Raw genomic sequence first — 24,186 nt, 5'->3', positions numbered from 1 at the left:
CTCGATTCTTCCAATAGGAAATCATGGCTAAAGGGATGCAGGCCCAGCTTTCCTTGTTGGAGCTTTGCAGGTGCACAACTGACTGATAATTATGAAACCATTCCCATTAGATTCACTTACCGCATGGACCCAGAGGAACACAGGGATTTCTTCAGAATAACAAAAAGGTAGGCATCTACAACAAGGTTTGTTAAAATCCCTGCAATGTACATCGATCACCCATGAATGTTTTTTTTTTCTCAAAAGGAGTTCCTTTTTTAAGGCTGGGTACACACTAATGCATCATTTTTGCTGCATGTAATAGTTTTCTCATGGATCTTCATGCATACTTTTTCTTTTAACTGTTGAAAGTCAGAGCACAGGTTGCTAGAAGGTGGAAGCTTGTTGTCCTGTGCTAAAACAAATGAAAATGCATGGCATATGCATTTTTTTGTGGGCTGTCTACGGGGTTGAAAAAAGTGTGTGTGTTTTTGTTTTTTTGGCAGAATCATACTTGCCTAGGTGGATGCAGCATCAGTATGGTATGATCACTGGAGCACTGGGCTGTGGGGGGGGGGCGGGGGGCAGGAGCAGCCCACCCAGGCTCCCAATAGCTTGCTGAGAGGCTGAGCCCGGTGCCAGTTCAAGCATGTGGACGGATCCTTACTTCGTCACGATTTTGTCCCATCCTGGACCGGCTCTGGGACTTCAGCCCATTGTCTGCTGAAAATGAGTCGCAGGAGTGTGTAACTAACTGCACTACTGTGATCCACAGGGGAAGTACAACCAAACAAGCTTTAGCTGTAATTTTCCATTTAATGCACCAAAAAACACATTGTACTATTTTTCACACAGCATGTCAGTGCAGTAAATCTCTATTGACAATGGTGCCTTAAAGTGTTTTTGGTATAGGTGGAGCAGCAAGGCCCAAGCTGGTGTTCTGTCAAGTGTCCGGGCACTGGATACAGTCCGCCCTGTACTGCGCAGGTGCAGCGCTTGCACAGTACGGAGGAGAAGGAGACTCCGAAAGTCTCAGAAGAACGGCACCTGCGCACTGAGTCGAGGTGCAAGCCCCACCATTCAAGTGGACATACGGTTGCACATAGTAACAGGGCCCCTCGCTTTGCTCGGTATATTTTTTTATTCTAACTCTGTGTCCACTTGGATGGTGGGGCTTGAACCTGTACTCACTGCACAGGCGCCGTTTATCTTTGGTCACTGCACAGGCGCCGTTTATCTTTGGAGACTTACGAAATGTCCTTGTCCTCCGTACTGCGCAAGCGCAGTACAGGGCGGGCACTATCTGATGGGGGACACTATTCGATACATCACCAGCCCCTGAGAACTTAAATTTCTGCTGCAAGTGATCTCTCCCTGCCATAATTTCTAATTCCACCTAGAACAGGGGAGCTCAGCCTTTTTGAAGAATGCAGGCCACTTAAGTAATTTGGTAACTGACCATGGGCCACAATGAAATGGTTCAGAATTTATTTTGAATAACGTAATGAAGATTCTAAACCACAATCCTCATTTTCTGTGGGACCAATCTCCATTGGATGTTTACCCACTTTTTAAATCACAATCACAAAAATAAAATGTATTAACCGCATCACCATAAATCCCACTGTAGAACTCATATGTGAGCAATCAAAAAAAGCTCTGAACCAGTGTTGCAGCCCTTAATATGTCAGGGTCTTTGCAACCATCCTTGGATTTACCAAAACACGTATTATGGACAATCTAAACAAAGGCCCTAGTTATGCAATAAACTTAAAGTGTTTAACCCCCCAAGAAATATACAGATCCTGGTCCCTTAAAGCAGATTACACAGCATAGTGCTTGTGCTGTGTAATCTGCCCCCCTCTAAACTGTAAAAAAAACTCTCTGCGCTGACCACAAATCAGGGCTGCTCAGCCCTGATCACCGTGTTCAGAGTACGTCCCTGCCTCATATGTATCTGTCCTCTCAACTCTTCCCCCCTCATCCCCTCCTTCTTGCCTGTCCTCTCCCTCTCTGTGTCTGTCTCCGGCCTGCCCCCCCCCCCCCCCCCCGCCGCTATTCTTGTAAAATAAAAACCTAACATTGTCACTGCCAGCCTATCTATTGGAGGCTGGCATAGCACACTGTCAGTAGTTTTCAAAAACGAGCATTCTAAATACCAAATTTGAGCTGTCTTCAGTCCGGTCATGTGACTCGCTGCTTTACAGCTACCATACAGAGCTTCTGCAGAGGAGGTGAGCAGCCATGTGATCCGGCACTTACTTGATCGGTGGGGATCATCGGGCAGGGGGAGACAGGTGGCAGCATGATGTAATCTTCCTTTGAGATCACGAAGGCTTCCATCATGCCTCTCCTCCCCTTCTCCTAGGCATCCAATAGGATTGCCTAAGCTTTCAGCCAATTGGGAACTGTGTATCATACCCACGCTTCCTGATTGGCAGAGAGGCGATTCACTGTTAGAAAAACAAGTATTCATTTGCTTTTCTAACACATCTGGGTGCACTGCGAGCGAAATGCTCTGTACTCGAAGTCCACCTTTTTTGAAGCCTATTAGAGCCAATGGCGTCCGAAAAGGGGTCGAACACCCGAATAGGGGGTGGCAGCGGCAGCCATGGATATATTCATGCTATGAATGAATCTATCTATTATACATAGAGGGGGGGGGGCTGGAGAGACGGGGCAGCTCCCGTGGGCCCTTAATGCATGGGCCACCACTGTTTAGAAACCTTGTATGGATGCCACTAGATGTAATCTACTCGGCTAAAGGTTCCTCTTCCTGTGTCAGGAAAGAGAGAGAGTGGGTAGCCAGCCTCAATACAACTTGTGAATGACAGCCTTTGGGATATTGGAGGACTGGCAATCATTCAGTAGAGCGTCATGAACCTGAATATGTGAGTTGCTATGGGTTTGAGGCTACTAGCCACATTTTGGCCCGTGGGCCACAGGTTAAGCATGCTGGATCTAGGGGTGGGGTGTCCCTGCCCACCATTGTTTGTTCCAACTAATCCTGCTTAGTTTTCATTTGTATAAAATTTATGGGATTTTTTTTGTAATGACCACAGTAGGTAAGATATTAAACTTAAGCAAATATTGAAATGTCACTTTTGGATAGACTGACCATTTAAAACCATGTGTGTGTATGTCCTCAATGTTTGGACAATATGGAATTTTAATGAACTGATTTAGGGCCTGTGATGGTGGGCTTTGGGTTGGTGTCAATGGCAGCAGGTTGACACGTATTAGATCATTCAAAATTCAAAAAAATCTGGGCTGCTGATCTGCTACAAGCAGGCTTTTTATTCTCATAGACTTGTGTAACCTACTCGAAGTCTGTTTAAAACACATTCCCTTCATTGCATTTTTACTGCGTGGCTGCCATGTTCTAAAACCTGAAATATTTGTACATTTTATGTTTTGGCCTTTGACTCTACTTCATTATAGCCGTTTCTTTTGGCCCGATTCTTTGAGTAATATATTGTCAAACTGCTTGTAAGTGATGGAGAATCTTCTTTTTTTTTTTTTTTTTTTTTAAGATTCTTGTTGGCATCTTACCTGATTTTTTTTGATGACCTGGCTATTTGTATCTTTACTCTGCAAATGCTTCCTAAGCAGAGCACTTATGACTTGTTACCTGTCCAAAATGTGTCAGCAACCTTTTAAAATCAAGCAGTTTATAAGGGCGGTGGATTTGTATGCTCCTACAGACGCTCTTCTCTGTGGGCAGTCTAATGGAAACTCGATTAGAAGGGCTGTTTTTTAAAGAGTTGGAAAAAAAGGGATTTTGCCAAAATATAACTGCCTATGGTTTAATGGACATTTATTATAAAATAGAAATGTTCACTGTAATGATGGAATTTATTGAGGGTGCTTTTTAAAATGTTGGTTGTAAAAAAACACCAATTAAATAAACCTAAAGGCTGATTCCTCTTTTTAGGTTTAAGTCTGTTACATGAATTACAGGTGCAATAAACCCAATCTGTGCAAACCTTATGCCCCATAGACACTATCAGTTTTTCTACTGGGTTTTTCCTTCAGATTTACCACAACCATAAAATATAAGGTCAAACCTTGGTCATATCAATTTGTATGCAATCAGGCAGGCCCTTGCACTACATGGTTTTGGTAAACCTGAAGGAAAAACTCAGCAGAAAAACTGATGGTGTGTATGGGGCTTTATGCCGCGTACACCCGATCGGAATTCTCATCGGAAAAAGCACTGATGGTTTTGCCGATGGTATTCCGATGGAATTCGGCTCAAGCTGTCTTGCCTACACACGGTCACACCAAATTCCGATCGTCTATAACGTGCTGACGTACAGCACGTACGACGGGACTAGAAAAAGGAAGTTCAATAGCCAGTAGCCAATAGCTTCTGTCTTGTAGTTGAATCTGAGCATGTGTGATTTTTGGCATGTCGGAATTGCATACACACGATTGGAATTTCTGATAGAAAGGTTTTCCGTCTGGAAAATTGAGAACATGTTATCAATTTTTGGCTGGCAGAAATTCGGACAGCTAAATTCTGATGGAGCATACACACGGTTGCATTTTCCAATGAAAAGCTCTCATCTGTCTTTTTCTGGCCAGAATTCTGATCGTGTGTACGTGGCATTACAGTCCATTTATTTTAGAAAGAAGCCGTATAGTGGGGGGAAGATCCTGACTAGGGATAGACCGAAAACCCCCGGTTCAGTTTGCACCAGAATATTTCAAACAGGCAAAAGGTTCTAGCGAACATGCAAACCCTATTAAAGTCTATGGGCCACGAACATGAAAAATCAAGTCCTCATTTTAAAGGCTTATATGCAATGTATTGCAATAAAGTGTATGGAGACCTGCATACTGCCCTGGAGAACATGTATCCATGCAAAAAAAAAAGTTAAAACTATAATTTTTAAAGGAGCAGGGATTTTAATGATGCTTAAAGTAAAACAATAAAAATTAAATATTCCTTTAAATATCATGACCCCTTAGTCTGCCTGTAAAGTGACACATCTGTGTGATGTGTAAAACAGCAATGGTGACCTTTCTAAAGGATAAAAAATAATTTAAACTTGTTTGCAGCTGTAATGTATTGCCTGCTCCTGGCAATATAGCTGAAGAAAAAAAATTGCGTGCCCCCCCCCCCCCCCTCGTCCATATCAGGCCCTATAGACAACTGTTGCACTGTAACAATTCTATGGCCCTCAAGTTGCATGAAAGGCAGACCAAAGTAGTGCATGAACTACTTTTTGAAGTTGCTGCGACTTTAAGGCGTACATATAGGAATGGTTATCATTGGAAAATATGGGGTACGACTTGTCATGCGACTTTGAAGTCCAAAATGTCAATGGAGCCTTAGACCTATACTGTAGCTCTGCAATTAGCAGGGAACATGAGCTCTGCAGATCTCAGAGCTATAAGCAGTGGCAGCTGATCGGTCATCAAGCCCAGTACTTACCCCATCTAGGTTGCAGGGTCCTACAGGCAATGGCTCCTGTGTCCTTTCCTCCTCTTCTGAATCACGGCAGCTTCCGCCGTGCATCTCCACCCTCCTAGGTGTCCAATAGGATACCCTAATGCTGCAGATCCAAAGAGCCAAACAGTGAATCTTTTCCAAAGAGGGCTCTTGCCTCTATATGAGGAGTTGAGGGAATAAGCTTGTGTGACAATTCGGGAACTAACAGAAGGACATGGAGGGAAGGATGTTGAGAATCAGCCCTTAGGATTGTTGCAGAGCCTGGAAGTGGGAAGAAATACTAGGTAAAAGGGAGGGCCATGGGGGGGGTGGACATACTCTGTGTCAGTGGGAGGATCAGTGCCCCATCATTGGTTTATGTGGGAGGAATAGTGCCTCGTATCAATATGAGGAACCGTGACCAAGGGCTGCATACATACAAGCAAAGGGCTGTATTTGGCCCATGGGCCACAGTTTGGTGAGATAAAGTATCATTGTTGCATGGTGAGCTTCTCAAAAAAAACTGAATATGAGACTTAAAAGTGGAATATTGTCTGAGCGTTAGTGTTGGGGGCTTGAAGGTACATTGAAGCATTCTACATTGGTTTGGCCTAAATCCCAATGGGTTTTTGTTCAGCTAGGATTCAAAAGGGTATTTTCAGAATCTGGAACCCATCACAATGCCTATATATCTAAATGTATTTCATTTTAAATACAAGAAAATTACATGATATGAGCCTCTTCTGTCGGGGGAGGATGCGCTTGTTTTTGCTCCGCATGGAAGGGTGGATGAAATGCAAGAGTGATGGCCCCACAGAAGCCAATATGAAAGTACTGCTCAGGCACGTTCTGCGCACTGAGGACATTTCTTTGGGGGGAGAGATGTATATGAACACCGGAAGCCAGCAGCAGGCAGAATTGTGTGGTAAGTATGCATCTGTGGAAAATGGGAGTAGTACAGTGAGGGAAAGTCAAAAATAAGCATACTTAGTTTAAAGGTGCACTTATCCTTTAAGACTCTCTCCTGCTGACTCCGCTATGTACGATGGTCAGCACATTATCCTCATGTATTGCTATGCTCTGGCAGTGGCATGCAGGAAATAATGGTGATGTGATCTGTAAGACCACCCAGCTCCCACGCAGTGTTGGGTGAATGGTCCTCATAACTGCATGCATGTATTGTGTGTAAGAACAGCCGTAATATAACCAAGTGCTATGACCTTCTTTTCTTTGCGAGAAAGTTGTTTTTGGAAGACAACCTAATTTCATAAAGCATCGAGTCTCTATGATTTAAACTCTTGGCTAACATAACAAAAGTAAAAGTCATTACGTACTGGAAAAGGTGGAATTTAGCTGAAATGATAAAATGCTTAATAATGGACAGATTTCATACCACGCTAGAGATTCCTTTCATACTCGTTAGGGTCATACTCCTTTCTTGCTCTGGCAGCGAGGCAAGTGTTTTCACAGGTGCCTTCCATCAGCAGTAGAGCATGCTGGGATTTATAGTTCATCAGTAGGTGTGAAGTTCTGGATGGCTGCATAATGAAAATGTCTAATGCAAGGGTTATCTTGATGTGAGCTGAACCCAGTTAGAATGTTCCTTCCATTCTTCCAGTTTTCTGAAGAAATGTAAAGGGAAGCAGCTCATTGGTTGCAATGAACAAAACCTACATTCTAGCATTATATCTCACTCTCTGTTTTTCTTTAAATTTTTTTATTTATTTTTTTAAAGCTAAAGTCCAGGAAAACTACGACGCACACATGAAATGCATATATGGGAGACTTTTTACCTGATACAAGTCTCCTTCTCCACCACTCTAATTAGACCTTGAAAGTAGAAGCAGGAGACTGATTAGCTCATCTAGACTACTCTGCTCTCCTCTCCTGTCAGCATGCTCCTTATACGGCCATGCAATTGATTGTGTACTTGTGCAGCTTCTCCCTCACTAGTCTGTATATAATTCAAAAGAGGCTGGTACCAATTCAAATTCACCTACCTACTGCTTGTAAAAAAAGCTATAGGCCATGGGTGCTCAGCCTGTGGCTCTCCAGCTGTTGCAGGACTAAAACTCCCACGATGCATTGCAAGGCTGACAGTTACAAGCATAGACTCCCAAAGGCTGAGGCATGATGGGACATGTAGTTCAGCAACAGGTGGGCCACAGGTGGAGCACCCATGCTATAGACCAGGGGTCTCCAAACTCCAGCCCGCTTGTGCCTTTTCCTTGGCCTGCGGCTCACCCAGTCTCATAGCATTGCCGATCTGCTGCCTTTAAAAGTAGCATATCGGCAGTATGACTAGCAGGTCCTGCAAACAAATACGCTCCCCCACACCCTCCCATGAGGCCACACTGTGCTGAGGATTGGCTGCTGGGACTGCCTGGAAACTTTTTTTTTTTTTCTTCATGACTCCCCCACTCTCATTAGACTCATTTGTTGCACACGGACACAGACAAACACAGTGATTTCTTCAGAATAACAAAAGGTAGGAATCTGCAACAAAGTTTGTCAAATCCTTGTAACGTACATTGCCCGGAGGGGAGCGTGTTTTTCTCAACAAAAGTGGAGTTGTGCTTTAAAGTGGAGCTGACATTTATAGATGACAATCAAACTTGGGGATCATTCTGAAGATCAAATGATACTTACCTATGGAGTCCCCTTTTTTTAACACTCATGTTTAGTCACAAATGGGGGGGCACGAGATATTAGTCAGTAAGACTTGTCCCTTGTGCTGCTGTCTCCGGTTTTAACTGAAATGCTCCCTTGCTGACATCTGTCTCCTCACCGCTACTGCTGTAATCTTCCAGTGTGGAGGGGTTTAATGGAGAGGATGGCGCTGTGAGAGGGACTCTAGAAATGTGCTTGACTATGCCCACCCCTTCTGACTATCTCCTCCGTTCATAGAAGCTTTTCTATAGCTTCTGTGAATGACCCCGGAACTATGAATGGGGGGGACAGGTGGATGATTGATCGGTCCACCACCTCCATTTGTAGATCGCAGGGACAGGTGTGTGGGGGACTTATCCAGGAGGATTTCAGCTAAGAGAAGACGACAGCACAGGGGACCTATTCTACTGACTAATGTCCCTTGTGCTGCTTTTTATTTTTATTTTTTCATATGTGACTACACTTGTGACCAAGTCTTTAAATCCTGTCTTGGACCATTGATTTTCATAGGCTTTTAACTTTTGCACAACTTAAATGTATCCCCCAAATTGTTCAAGTGTCCACTGACAGAGAATCTACAGTCCACCAAAGCTCTGATATTAACGGTTGAATGACAGGAGGTGGGGCCAACTGTCATTGCTTAACCCAACGGACCAACTAAATGCACACCCATTATTATTTATAATTCCTGGAACTATATCGGTTTATAAGCCAGTAAGGTGATTGATGTCATTACCAACCAATTGGTTAATAGCATTCATTTTGTAATCTCCAGAAAATCAAGCCTGTCATGTAATTGGTCAGTGCAAATAACACCCCGACGTCTCTGTGCCCCCATTTCCTCCTTGGGCCCCATTCAAGCTACAACCTCTATAATTCCACAGCTATGTAAACAATCCTCATTGAGTGGAAGATGAAGTACCTTTATCGGTGAAACCACTTTAGGCATATGCTGAATTTGAGGGAATTTCTATGTATTCAATTGAAGGATTCGCAGAGTAAGTTACAAATAAGCTTAGCTACAACCTCTTAAATGCATGCACGGACTTAATGGAGGATAATCTAATTTCTTACACTGAAATCAAATCTGCTTGGCGCCAGAATCTGTGTGTATATTCTATTTTTCTGTTGGGTCACGAAAGAAAGCCTTTATTTTTATTTTTTTTCTTTGTTTCCTCGTTGTTTTGAAAAGACCACAGAAGTAATGTGGGAGATTTCTACATGTTCTTGGATAAATTTCAATGTTAAATTGGATATCGAACACAGGTACTAGGCCATGCATAAAAGCATTTTTCATAAGCAGGGGGAAAACTGCAATGTAAATGATATTGTGATAACTTTCATAGGAACATTGAGAATTTGCCTTCAGGGCATGTGTTTTTTTTTGTTTTTTTTTTACTTTTTGAAATGTATTCTAAATCTGTTGTGGGTTCTTTTCACTGTCTCGCTCTCTCCTTTCTCTCTCTTTCTCCTTTCTCTCTCTTTCTCCTTTCTCTCTCTTTCTCCTTTCTCTCTCTCTCTCTCTCTCTCTCTCTCTCTCTCTCTCTCTCTCTCTCTCTCTCTCTCTCTCTCTCTCTCTCTCTCTCTCTCTCTCTCGCTCTCTCTCTCTCGCTCTCTTTGCTCTCGCTCTCGCTCTCTTTGCTCTCGCTCTCGCTCTCTCTCTCTCTTTGCTCTCGCTCTCTCTCTCTCTTTGCTCTCGCTCTCGCTCTCTCTTTTTCTCTCTCTCTCTAAAATAAGTTTCATTGGCGAGCTCAAATGCACATTAAAATTTAGTTTCTTCTCTTCCTTTATGGATGTGTATCTCGGCCAGTGGTCCCTCTACAAATTAATGCCCCTCCCTGTGGAGGTTTTAGAACATTGCAACAGAAAAAAATCTCATCTATGTCTATTCAAGAATAAACTTTTGCCTTTGTGCATGTGTAGAGGGGATAGGGGTGCATTTAATTTTTATTTATTTATTTTTTTAATCACTTTTATTGCTATCACAAGCAATGGACAACATCCCTGGATTGGCAGTAATAGGTTCTCTTTACTGAAACCTCTGGGGTCTGTTAGGGGTCTCTAATCCTCTGCGCTTAAAAGCATCATAATCAAACCAAGATCAGTTTGACCGCATGCTTTAGTAGGCCGGTAACGGCCTGGTTATGTTAAACCGAAAGTGACAAAATACTCACCGTTCCTGGTTTCTTAGACCAGCGTTTCTCAACTCCAGTCCTCAAGGCGCTCCCTAACAGGTCAGGTTTTCAGGCTTCCCATTATTTTGCACAAGTGATTTGATCAGTTTCACTGCCTTAGTAATTGCCACAGCTGTTTCATCTGAGGGAAATCCTGAAAACATGACCTGTTGGGGCGCCTTGAAGACATAAGTTGAGAAATGCTGTCTTGGACCATAGAGATGACAGACAGTTCTGCCAGCTTCAGTCCTGGGCTGGGGGGATGGGGGAGCCCTGGAAGGCAGTGGGGGGAAGGGGTGGGACCCCTTCTGCCACATTTTAAAGGTGATCCAGCGGCTATTTAGCCACTCAAATCGCTTTTACTTTATTCAGCATCGCCAACTGAAAAAAAGATACTGAGGTCATGACTGCAGCTGCAGGCATGGCCTTGTTATAACCACATCAACCAAAGGACATCCTCCGCTGTACAAATGATCTTCAGCAAAAACTGCTCAACATAAGTTTTTATTGCTCCATTAATTGACATTTATTTCAGTATATAACATTTCTAACAATTTATGTAGATAAATCCTAACATTCGAAGGACATTGTACTCCTAGATTAAGCGCAGACATTTTGTCCATATGTATCGGGCTTTGTGGGTGTAAGATTTGGAGTTAAAGTTGTGTAAGCACACTCAGTAGAATAGCCCCCCTATTGTCATGCAATCAGTAGTAATTTGCTAAGGTTGAGCACTATTTGAGGTACTCTTGGCGTTTAAAAAAAAAGCTTTCAGCATTCCAGACTGAATATTTCTGCAGGACTGGAACTTACAGACAAGCTGTGATGCTTTTGATCGGTCACCATCAATACAACCTGTTAGTCTGTTAGTTTATTTTATACATGTGATCACTGCCTGTGGCTATAGCTGCCAGCAGTGATCGCTGCATTTTGAAGGCTGGAGAACCACCTGCTGTCAGAATACAATAGTGCAGTGGGAGGGATTCCCCCATCAACATGGACTGTGCTTGATGGAGGACTCCAGCAATTTATTTTCACTACTGTTAAAGGGGTAAAAAAATGGTATATTCTGTGGCCAGCATAAAGATTGCTTGCTACAGTCGACACAGATGGTTATCTTGGTTATTATTATTTCATGTTGCCATACATTTGACACATGACATATCCTTTTTAAAGTTTTTCCAGAAGCTGTATTGTTGCATACATTTACACATGTTATATTGTGCACATTCCTCATTTTTTATAGCATTTAAAATGAGTTTTATTTCTGGATGTAATACAAAACCAGGAACATAAACTTACATTTATTTATATAAGACAATACACTGCCCCCTTGTGGATTGTTAATCTACAAAATGGGGTTAAACGTTCGTAATATTGTAATTTAACATTGAGATGTTTACATTGCCCTTATTGCACGTTTTAATGTAAAACATGTTTTGGTTTAGCATGCCCTCACTTGAACTACTATTCTTCATTGCATTGGTTTTCTATTGCATAGCGAGAATCTGTAAGTTCCCACCTACAGGCAGGCAAATGTGGCACTGTGGAATTGGGCACTTTGCCACTGTTGATCCCTTGTGTTTTTATGTACTGTGCCCAATGAGAAATGTTTAAACTGTGCTTCTTGCCATAACCCAAGGCATAGCCCTCCATCTGATACAGCACACATACCAAGCATTTCATGAGTATAGTTCCAACCAAACAAGCATTTATGTGGTTATTTTAGCCAGAACTTAGTAGATAATGTGTTTTTTTAAAGCCTGCTCAAGCATAAGGAAGCAGAGAAATGTATAAATACTATTTACGAGGCTGAGAAATTTACGGACTTATAGTGCATTATTGCATTATCCAGAGAGGTGTAGCTGGAATTTAAGACAATGCATTTACGCTAATGGTACTTACAGGCATCAACAACATGGCCACAGTATATTATGCAGATGTTGGGTAGTTAGTGGTGCAGCAAGCAATGTACATTCATGCATGTTGGCATAGGATGAACATGTACATTTCAATAGAGAGGGGATGAGTAGCGCTCGGTTAATAGACCTGGTCTATTTTGGGGAAGCGGGACAGTAATCTGGCAATTGACTTCCTCCCTGAAAAGGCTCAGCCAGAGGTTGAGGAAGACATAAATACGAACTTTCCATTCCATTAACTGTTTGTAGGTAGCCTAAAAGATAGGTTTGAGATTCTAAAAGAAAAATCTTAAAACACATACTGCTATGCTGTAGTATCAGTGTGATGCTGCAGCTGCCTCCCGTCAGCTCTAAGAACAGGAACTGAGCGATCACATGACCGCTGAACGTTCAGTTCTTGGTTTGTGGAGAGCGGTGACTGTTAGTCACCGGTCTCAGCTCTGCCCCTCCAGTGCTCACTTGAGCATCAGGCTCTGGGTCTCAACCAGGCACTGAGAGGCAGAGCCAGCTGTCAGTCAGGCAGTTGGGTAGAGCCCTACAATATTGAAGGAGAGAAAGTAAATGCACCACTGACCTAGAAATCAAAAAAGTGTTGCCCATGCCTCTCCTTCTAGAATTGTCTTCTGTTAGAATGTGCATAGATTTCAAGTGTGTGAGTTCTGTTGGGCGCACACCTTACCAGAGTTGTTGGCCTCTTCCCTTGAATTTTAAAGCCTTTGTACCGACTTTCGCTGACTTTTAAGGAAATAATCACTAAGAAAAACACAGAGGCTGCCATCGGTGTCTTTTTCATTCCGGAAATTCTAGGTGCCTGGCTGTCATGCTTGCCCTCTACCTTGAATGCTTTGAGTCACTGACAAATTATACTATAAGTCAGGGTTTCTCAACCCCAGTTCTCAGGGCACCCCAGCAGGTCATGATTTCAGGCTTGCCATTATTTTTCACAGGTGATTTGATCTGTTTCACTGCCTTCGTAATTACCACAGCCATTTCATTTGCCGGAAATCCTGAAAACGTGACCTGTTTGGGCGCCTTGAGAACTGTGGTTGAGAAAAACTGCTGTATGTACTTTTAATTGTTCTCTGACCTTTCTGATCTGAAAACCTGTTCCAGGTCAGTCACTCAGTAACTATATTGAAGGGTTAGCTTGACAGCCAGGCAACTAATAGTTCCAATGGAAGTCTTGAAATACAGATCCATGTTTCTTGTAGGAAAATAATTCCTGTAACTGTGGGAAGTAGATATTCCAGTTTATGTACTGCTTATTTTAAACCTTAGAACAACCCCCCCACCTCCAAATCTTGTTAGCCCATATGCTTTAGTCTGGAGTTTACATTTTTACAATTTGTTGTATATTTTAACCGTAATCTAGAGAAAATGTTATGTATTTTAGCCTGCTGACTATACTGTCTACAACACTCTAAATGAACTCATCCTAAATTTAAATTCCAAACAGTAGTTCTTTCCTGCCCAACACCCTATCTTCCTGTTTCAAATGGAAAGAACTAGTAGCTGTTGCAATCTGATTTAGTGTTTTTTTTTTTTTTTTTTTTTTTTCGATTTGGTAATCGCAATGATATTTTAAAGATCTTTCTATAGCAGAAAAACAAATTCCAGCTGTTAACCAAATGAAGCCTCTTAATTAGAGTATATGCCTTTGGATTACGAAAAACTACAGATTTTCTAAATAACTCAGAAAAACTAAGTACACTTAGCTGCTGATCAGTAAAACTGGAAAACCATTTGTGCAAAATGTAAACCCTTCAAGACAGACAAATTAAAGGGCCAGCCTACTTAAAAATTTTATTTTATTAGTGGTTGGACCTAGTAGTTGGCACTTTCTTCTCACAGATGTTTGGTCTTGGATACTCCAAAAGCAGGATCTTCCAGCCTAAATACTTGGCTTTGTTTTTGCCTGCTTAGATGTTTGGGAGTTTTTCTCCCACTTTTCATCTTCCAGAACTTAAGCAATTAATAATAAATAATGGAGCAGACAGTTTAAGAACCCCCCATAATGGTCACAACAGGTGTGCAAATTTTGCAAAATTACTGAGTATTTGGGCTCTTGCGGAAGATTGCTCGGCTAGAGCATACACCACAGATTATTTAAATTTTTTTGTAGAATGTTCTACACTTGCCAATATTGTGGCAACAGTTTGGGGAAGGCTCTTTTATGTTCCAGCATGTCTGTGCCACTTCTGTGCACAAAGCCATAAAGATATGAGGAGTTTGGGGTGGAGGAATTCAAACAGCCTGAAGAGGACCCTGACTTTTACTAAACTTTCTGAACACCTTTGGGATGATTTGGAACAGCCGGTCATTTTATGCATCATTAGCTTTTGAACTTAGAAAAGACTCTTTTGGCTAAATGGGCACAAATACCCTCCAAAATCTTGTGGGAAAACCTTTCCAGAAGCGGGAGGCTGTAAAAGTCCAAAGGAGGGAGAACGGGTAATTCCATATTTGATGCCTACGATTTTTTAATTGGATGTCTGACAACCTCATGCATTTGTATTCATTAAATGTCCATAAACTTTTAGCCATATAGTGTATATGACTGTCATGTGGATTCACTCTGTATCATCTACTAAAAACGCAAGATCCTGATTGGCTGGGCAACCTCTCCAATGTTTTTCCGTTGCCATGATTCAGCATTTTAGTTTTCTTGGAAGCAGCTGAGCCAAGTATCTCCGATACCCTATATGGTAGCAGCTTTGTCTACACAGAATTTTTTTATTTTTTTGCAGATGTGACCTCACTAATGACCACCGAACTGACATCATAAAGCCTTTGCAATTTAAGTGCCAGCAACCATCAACAAATAGCCATTTTCATTCTGTACTCTTAGCTTCTGATAAGAGTAGATTATCAATCTGAATCTGACTGACAACAAATCGCTTTCATGTGTTTCTGGTTGGGGCTGCAGCCTATTGTTTGTGTTTTAGTAGATTATGTAATAAAACATGGCTTCATTAAGATATTAAGTGCATCCAGATTTTTGGCCGGCACTACAAACCACTGGGGATCACAATAGTAACATGTTCCAGTTAAAGCCATGATTAGTGCTTGTGTTTCATGACCGCGATCAGAATATTAAGAGATTTGAGTGTAGTAAACTACTGTTCTGTAGCAGGATAATTATATACAAAGTCACTTCGAATCAACTGCAATCTTCTTAAGCAGTAAGGTCTGGTTTGGGAAATACATTTCTTCTATTAAGTAGAACTGCAGTTAGATTGACAATGTTCTTCTGTGTAGCTATCCTTTTTACTGATACGTTCTTGCCACTTCAGAGAGATGACCCCACTCATACCCATTTTCAGTTTTACCACTTCCTTTCTTACCTGCTTGCTCATTGAACAGAAGATAAGTTGGAGGCACCCTAAGAATGTCAAAAATGAATAACAAATCCTTTGACAGTTCTAATTGTTCACATGTATGGAATGGAATTCAACTGTGTATTTACCTTCATCTTTAAAGCCCAGCTCTAAGAAATTCAAAGAGGGGGAAGCAAAGAGGGTCGCACTGTAAGGGGTTTTAGACCCCCTTTAACTCTAGGATGAGGAATAAGGTTAAATACTTGCCTTACCTGCCACTCCTGCTAGCTCCTTCCATCTGAGCAGCCAGTCCCCTGAAGCCTCTAATGTGCTCCAACCACTTGATGGTGTCATCAAGTACCATGAGGTACCTCACACAAGCCACAGCGAGTAGTAAAGTAAGTGTTGCATAACCTTTATTCTCTAGAGCAATGTTTCTCAACTCCAGTCCTCAAGTACCCCAAACAGGTCATGTTTTCGGGCTTCCCATTATTTTGCACCGGTGATTTGATCAGTTTCACTGCCTTAGTAATTACCATAGCCGTTTTATCTCAGGGAAATCCTGAAAACATGACCTGTTAGGGGTACTTGAGGACTGGATTTGGGAATCATTGCTCTAGAGTTGAGCCTTAACCCTTGTAGTGGACACTGCTTGGTTAGGCTTTTGGAATTCCTAGCACTGGGCTTTAAAGGAGAAGTACAGCCAAAGCTGTCCTATGGATCACAGGCGTGCAGTTCGTTCTGCACTCTAGTGATCTGTTTTCAGAAGACAGCAGGGTGATGCCTGCTTTCGGCTCAGCTCACATTACAGAGCTGGTCCAGGCTTGGGCAAGAACGCAATCATATGGTCGAGATCCGACCACATGCCTGGACCGCCACCTGGTTCAGCCTTTCAGCGAGCTGCTTAGAGCCTGAGCTGTCCGCTCCCGTCCCCTCCACAGCCCAGTGAGTGCGGGGGGGCAGAGAGCTGCTGACTGCGAAAACCTGAGAGATAGGCAGTGTTTGATTTCTCGGTTCTCAATGTTAATGCTGGTGGAAGACAGATGTAGCATTGGACCGATGCTGCATTCACCTAGGTAAGTAGTATTAAATAAAAAATACTCCCATTCTTCTCTTTTAAAGGTACACTTCAAGAGAAATTGAACTGTTAAAACTGTGCCCCCCCCCCAAAAAAAAAGTCTGTGGTCTCTCTGCAGCTGTTCTATCCCCCATTACTGACTTTCCATGCCTTGTTCTGCACTGTGTAGAGGTGGCCAGATTGGCAGTGGCAGGGCTTTTATTCCTCAAGTCACAGCCTCCAACAAAAATGGTGATCAGCACAATGGTGGCATCACCAAATCTCTCTGCAGATTTCCTGAGACTAGCAATCAGATTCAGTAGTGCCTTAGATCTCACACTACCAATATACAGTTAAGAGACTGTAAACACAAAATATCTAGGCACCCTCGCATACCAGGAAGAGCACTGCTGTTTTGCAGGAGAAAGCTCAAGACACACAGCAACATTTTTCAGGGTACTGCTTAGGTACAATGCTGCATGGCATTAGTTGCGCACTGACTGTACTTCACTTGTTGCCACCTATCTCCACCTATTCCTAGCTGGAAGTGAAAGTAAATTTCCCCAAAGTCAGAGTAAATCCCATGTTTGGCAGCTATCACCATTGGAAAAATACTTTACCTGCTTCAGGGACAAACTGTAACCTTTTGGGGGCCAGATGGTAAAAAATGCATGTAACAAAGAAGATCAGATCTGGTGACACAATTATCTTAAATATCACTTTTAATAAATCATTTAAACTTCTTTAGTGACATTCAGCTGAATCACTAAAGGCAATATCTAACATTTTCAGAATACTTCATACAGAAAGTGTCAATTCTCATATCTACACCATGCTGTCAGCATCTGACATCCATTATATTTGCATTGACCTGGCAGAATTGCACAACAGGGGTTATTAAGAACAGCTAAATTCACCACCATATACATCTACTTTCAAAGAGTTCATGTTTCTATATGAGGGAAAATCTCAGCATGCAATGGAAATGTCAATATAATAATGAAGTCTCCTGGATATGAGAATTGACACTTTTGTCTGCGCGAAGAATTTTCAATATTGTAAATATCTCTGGGGCCCCCAGGATATTTTTTAGTGATGAAGTTGAGTGTCACTGAAAAATTTTAGTGGATTTATTAAAAGTGATATTTTAGGATTCTAATGTTAAGAAGGTCTCCTTTTGGTTAGGTTTTTTCTTTTATGAATTGGTATATAACTTAACTTCATTACTTAACTTACAAAAGCCCTCTAAAGTAGTTACACCATATACCAAATACTAAAATACAAGGAGGTACCAAAGTTTGATTCTTTACCGATTGTATCAAAAAACACCCTTGAGTTTCACTTAAGAAAACTATTTGATTGTCCTACATTATTACCAGGTTGGTCAGCAAAGTTAAGCGAATGCTTAAAGTAGTACTAAAGCCAAAACTTTTTTTTTTTCTTTTTAAGGACAGATTGGAGATGGTTTAGAACACCTATTGGGTTTTTATTGCTGTCTGTGCCCCCATTGGGGAGATTCCCCCTCTTTTTAATAGTCCTGTTTTACAATTTTATTATTGAAAATGCAAGCAAAAAAAAATTTTGGGTTGTCCCTAGAAAATAGAGCAGAAAATGTTCCAATAGGGACACTAGTTCTGGTTACCTAGGGGACCCAAAGGCATTCCCTTCATTTAGAAGGGATTTCCTCTCCCTTCTTGTTTTGGCTATAGGACAGGAAGTGGCGGTAAGTCTCCCCGATGGGATATAGATGGGGGGTTTATAGGGGGGTTAAACAATCTCTTAAGGATACCCATAGTTTTGAGAGGGTAGTTGTGCGCTACACCCACAGGAATAGCCAAGAGGAGAGTCGTTTCCAATTCTGAGCACCACACTTGTGCAGGCGGTTACATTTTGTTACACTAGTGGGTTGTCTAAATAAACAGAGGTTAAAACTCTCCCTTAATCTATCAAAAATGGGGGGGTTGGGTTGTCCATAGTTCTACTTTAACCACTTCAGCCCCGGAAGATTTTACCCCCTTCCACTTTTTACAATTTGACACTGACACTGCGTCACTATAACTGACAACTGGGTACAGCGTTGCATGACTGGGCAAACAAAATTTGCATCCTTTTTTCCCACAAATAGTGTTCTTTTGGTGGTATTTGATCACCTCTGTGGTTTTTATTTTTTGCACTATAAACAAAAAAACGACAATTTTGAAAAAAAAAAAATTTAATTTTTGCTATAATAAATATCCCCCAAATTTTTTTTAAAACCCAAATTTCTTCATCTGCTTATTCCTCTACATATTTTTGGCAAAAAATTGCAATAACAGTATATTGATTGGTTTGCGTAAAAGTTATAGGGTCTACAAACTATGGGAAAGATTTATGGCATTTTTATTTATTATTATTATTATTATTATTATTATTATTATTTTTTTATTATTCTTTACTAGTAATGGCGGTGATCTGTGATTTTTAGTGGTATTGCGGTGGACAGATCTGCCATTTTTGCTATAAATATGCACTGATTACTGTGTAAATGTCACTGGCAGGGAAGAGGTTAACACTAGGGGGCGATCAGGGGGTTAAATGTGTGTTCCCTCAGTGTGTTCTAACTGTATGGGGATATGACTTACTAGGGGAGGAGACATATCATTATTCCTACTTAGTAGGAACAAATGACATGTCTCCTCTGCCCTGATAGCACAGGGATTTGTGGGTTTACACCCACAAATCCCTGTGCTAGCGCTCGTGCACAGGATCGCGCGTGGCCGGCGCCGATCGTGTCCGCCGGCCACGCGTATCAGGCCTCAGGCGGGGTGCGCACCCTCTGGCGGCTCTTAAAGGGAAACCCTGTATATATACAAGATTTCACCCATGAGGGCGATTGTGCCGCACTAAATCTGCATGAGCCGGTCGGGAACTGGTTAAAGTGGATGTAAACCCTCACATATACCCAGTGAAGTGAACAGCCTCAGATGATACAGAGATGAAACAAATCCTTATAGGTTTTACTTGTATATCTGCTGTCTTCCCCTTCCTACACCCTTTGAAATGGGCAGATCATGTTAAAAATTTCTTCATCTTTCAGCAGTACATGGGGGGTGGGTGGGGAGTTTGCACTTACACTGTGCGGGAGCTGATTGGAGGAAAGGGACACACCCCCTCCACATTGGCAGCGAAATGAAGGAACATGCAGAGCTGTAGTCTGAATAGACAAGCTCCCTGACAAATTTTCTGCTTATGTTATCTCGCTTGTCTGAGAACTTCTCAAGTGACTCAAGCTGATAACATAGGAATGGAGCACCAGAGAGAAACGGCGCTTAGAGCTTTGGAGAAAGATAAGGAAACACTACAGACATATGTGCTTTGCTCACATCCCATGAATGGGGTTTACAACCACTATAAGTTGAACTCTAGGTAGATGTCCAAGACAATTTATTGTAGCTCTATAATCATGAAAGCCCAACTTCAAGAACCTCGATAATACCTCCTCTCGTTGGAGCTGTGCTGACATTACAAGCGTTAACTGCTTTTAAGTCATAGGAAAAGCTACTACACTGGTCACCAAAACTTCTTCTCCCCGATGCTCCAGCAGTCATCAAGACCAACGCAAGATTCATAGACATAGATTCATAGATCTACATTGGGTGTGATGAAGCCAAGGAATGGTCCACTGCTGGAGCGTAGGATTGGAAAAGCAAAATTATTTTACTCTTCCCTCTAAACCGAAGCCAGCAGTAAATCTGTGCAGGAAAGGAGCAGCCCAATTGCAAGGAGGAATTTTCTAAACTTTAAAAAAAATGCAATGCATTTTCCTTCATTGCAAGTCGTGTGAGTACCTGAATTTGACTTGGTATCAGCATCATGCAATACACTATGCAGCAGCGCTCAGACTGGAGAGGCAACAAAAGCACAAGAAGCCCATCAGTTGTAATAAAATGCTTCTGTGCTAACAAGGGGCACACTGCTATGAGGCGAGAGCAGAGAAGCAGAGGAGCTTGTCCATGTACTGCTTCTCTGTTCACAATCCAGTCAAAGGCTGGGGGAAAGCCAAGACCTACAAATATCAACTAATTGCAACAGAGAACAAGCAGGCCATGCCAGACAGGCCTGTGCTGTGTGGCAGAGCGGTATAAATTTCAGAAGTGGATGGTTGGAGATACCAGTACTTTAGCACAGCCTTTCTCAACCTTTTCAACACAGAGGAACCCTTGAAATAGTTCTCCGGTCTCGGGGAACCCCTGCTAAAAATTAGAAGTCCACAACTCATGATACAATAGTGTGATGGTCAGTGGGAAGAATGGTCCTTACACTTATGGTCATTGGGAAGAATAAGCTACTTACAGATAGATAAAAAGATCAATGGTGTGAGTGGGAACTTATCTGAGAGGCAGAAATTGCCCAATCCTAAAAGAACCCCTAGCAACCTTTGGAGGAACCCTAGGGTTCCACAGAACCCTGGTTTAGAATCACTACTTTAGCCGGTGGAACCGATTCTATACATGTATTGGATCTGTGTATTTGGCTGCCTGGAGTTCAGCTTTTAAATTTTAAATTTTTTTTTGTAGATTTTTGTATAGGTTGGCTTAGTATATTTTTCTTAGTGTTCTAAAAATTCAAAATATTCAAAATACCAAATATTATGCATGATATATTTTACATTTGTCTGGTTTATTTTTTTTATTTTTTAGGGAAGAGAACAACGAAGAAGGACAAAAAGAACAAAAAGAAAAAGAAGTTACTTGAAAGGGCCCAGGAACAACACAGCGTTTTTCTCTCCACGGACCGGACCAGCCAATAAAGAGACAGTTCATCACCCCGCCCCCCCCCCCTCCTTTTTTTTCTATTTGCTAAGTGCACAAAGGCTGCTACATGCTCTTGCACACACATGAACTGCAGAATGGCTGCTTTAACAGTATTGGTTACAAATATCTTGTGAAAGTATCACAAACCTATTTGTGTTATTTATACTTTATTTTTTATTTTGTTCCTCTGATTTGGGGATCCTGGAGGTTGGAAATACTGAGTTGAATCAGTGACATAGGATGTGTCAAAGACTTTTTTATTTTGTTTTTTATTATCTTTTTTTGTATTTTTTTATTTTTTTTTATTCAGTGCCTATGATGGAAACTGCCAGTGTGTAGGAATGGGACTGTTGCCTGTATTCTCAGCCATTGGCAAAGGAAAAAAAATTGACTTGTGTATATCTGTGTAAAAGAACCGAAGCAAAAAAATTGGAAGTAGATTTTTTTAAATCATATTTTGGGTTTTTTACGTTTTTATGGTTTCCATACTGTACATTTTAAACAGTATTTCAAATGTTTGTTTAGCTGATATTTGTTCTCAGAGTGCCTATTCTAATGGGGAAAAAACAGTTGTGTAAGAAAACTGTTGATGCTAATAACACAGTAAAATGGCAGTAACTGCTTATGGATACAGCAGCGGTTATACTTTGTACATAGCGCTGAGATGCTACATGTAATAAACTTATTTACTGTGTATATAGTAACGTCTTATGTCAATTGGAAGTAAAGATAGCGGTAAGTTATTTGTTGGGGGAAACCAATTGTTCAGTCTATCTGTAAAGGTTTTCATTCACCCAGGTCATTGGTGTAGCCGGATGCAGTCCCTTCAACTGGGCTTGCTCTTTAAAGTTGAATTTTACATATGGATATTATTGCATAGTTACAATGGTCCAGTATGTAAGTATGCATATTCCCTTCCTGTGGGATCCCTGCAAAAACTGGAAATCGCTGTAGGCACCGCAGGGATGGCCTCTGTCTCCCAGGTCCTGGAAGCAGCTGCCCTACTGCATAGTGACCACAGGGGGTTGCCCACTCTGCATTGGCGCCATTAACAGAATGCACTGAATGCAACGCATTCTCTTTATGGATGAGGTAGAGAGGCAGGGTGGTGACATCATAATCTGCCATCTCTTCCAATTAGAGGATGCCTTGAATTCATTCAGAAAAATGCAAGGCATTCTGTGACTGGTGCCCTTACTGACTGGGCAATCCCCCCGTGATCACTATGCAGCAGAGCCACCTTTCATTATGGGACCCAGCAGAAGTAAGGAGCTATAACTGTAGGACTGGCAGTTACTACAGTGATTTCAAGCTTCCATTGGAATCCCACAGGCATGGCTAATGCTTAATTACATTTGTGCAAGCTGGACCAATGTATCTATGCAAGAGCATCCAATCCTGGAATCCAACTTTAAACAGGCTCTGTTACCAGACCATTCATTTCAACAAAAATGTTCCCATAAGATTATACTGTATGTGCATTTACCTAATTTTAACAAATTAAAGTCAAACTCCTGCCACTTTAAGCAGTTACAACAATCATTTTTTTTTTTTTTTTTTTGCTTTTGGGATAAAGGTTTTGCGTACTGTAAATGAACAAAAGTTGACCATCATAAGTACCCCTATCAATGTTAAATGATTTGTCAGCAACACTTTTGCTGGATAGCTTGGTCTGTTAAAAGCTTAAAATTAACAGATTTACTATCCCGATCACCAGCTAAAAAAGCCTAAATGACTAATGGAGCAACAATATTCGGGGATTAGTAGGCTGCAATCTAAATCAATTTAGCTTTTGGGTTTAAATCTACTTTAGTGCTAGTGACAAACTGCTTCATATGTACTTTTGAATGTTACCCATAATTACACATTATTCCCAACACCCATGTCAAGGCAGATGAGGATTGTTCAAGAGAAAGATGGGAGTGTCACGGAATCCCTTCCCATACTCAGCTTGAATGCTTCCGTCATATACCACTTCCTCCAGTCTGAATATAGATATTAGACATTAGCTGCATATTATAACCAGGAACAAGGCAGGACTCGTTTGGCTGCAAGCTGGAACATGAACTGTTTAATGAACAAAAGCACGAAGAGATATACAAACTTCTTCTCAGAAGTAGACTGTCCAATCAGCAGTGAGAACTGTTGGAGGAATTCCCCCCCACTCTCCTCACAGCAAATACACATGCACATCCCATAATACTTTAAGGCAGACAGACACAGTAGAACAATGGAATACAGCCATGACCCAACAGCTAGCACACCATGGTATGAGACAATAAATATATATACACACACAACATTCCAGTGTGGTTGTACAGATCAGACTGGGGTTCTCGGTCGATCTGTTCCCCTAATAGACACATGGTGACTTTGACACAGGAGGTGCATGGGGAGCTGAAGCAAGGGTTTCCCAACCTCTCCAAGGGATTCTTGATTCCACGGGCCCCCTGCCCAAAGTGACTCCCATCACAGGGAGGTTGAAACTTTTTGTGAAGACACCATGTTCTAATTCCATCCAATGCAAATACTCTTGTGCCATTGAATTCTGTGACCGGTTTAATCACTCGAGTTCTATGGCTGAAGGTTGAGATGTTATGATGGTATTTTACATGTGGGTGATGGATAGTGTCACAGGTTCTCACCCTTGGTTAGAGATCGTTGTTCAGATTTAGGTTGATGACCTCCTTGGTCAGTCAAAAATCTTTCAGATGGCAGTTGCTGTGGATAGTTCAAACTGAGTACACCCCTCACATTTTTGTAAATATTTTATTATATCTTTTCATGTGGCAACACTGAAGAAATTACCCTTTGCTACAATGTAAATTAGTGAGTGTACA

General features: G+C 41.6%; 1 protein-coding gene across 1 annotated transcript in view; it reads left to right on the top strand.

Annotated features, from left to right (window-relative positions):
* Positions 1-22,872, top strand: part of RSPO2 (R-spondin 2) — a 164,021-nt gene extending 141,149 nt beyond the window's left edge. Inside the window, exon 6 of the mRNA XM_077493173.1 lies at positions 21,233-22,872. Coding sequence (XP_077349299.1) covers positions 21,233-21,342 — 110 coding nt within the window. The 3' untranslated portion in view covers positions 21,343-22,872. The remainder of the gene's footprint in view (positions 1-21,232) is intronic.
* The last annotated feature ends 1,314 nt before the right edge of the window (positions 22,873-24,186 follow it).

The sequence above is a fragment of the Lithobates pipiens genome, unplaced genomic scaffold (assembly GCF_037356315.1).
Source record: "Lithobates pipiens isolate NorthernLeopardFrog02 unplaced genomic scaffold, aLitPip1_a1.2 Scaffold_19, whole genome shotgun sequence".
NCBI lineage: Eukaryota > Metazoa > Chordata > Amphibia > Anura > Ranidae > Lithobates > Lithobates pipiens.
The sequence above is the reverse complement of the archived record's forward strand: the minus strand, read 5'-3'. Positions and strand labels throughout refer to the sequence as shown.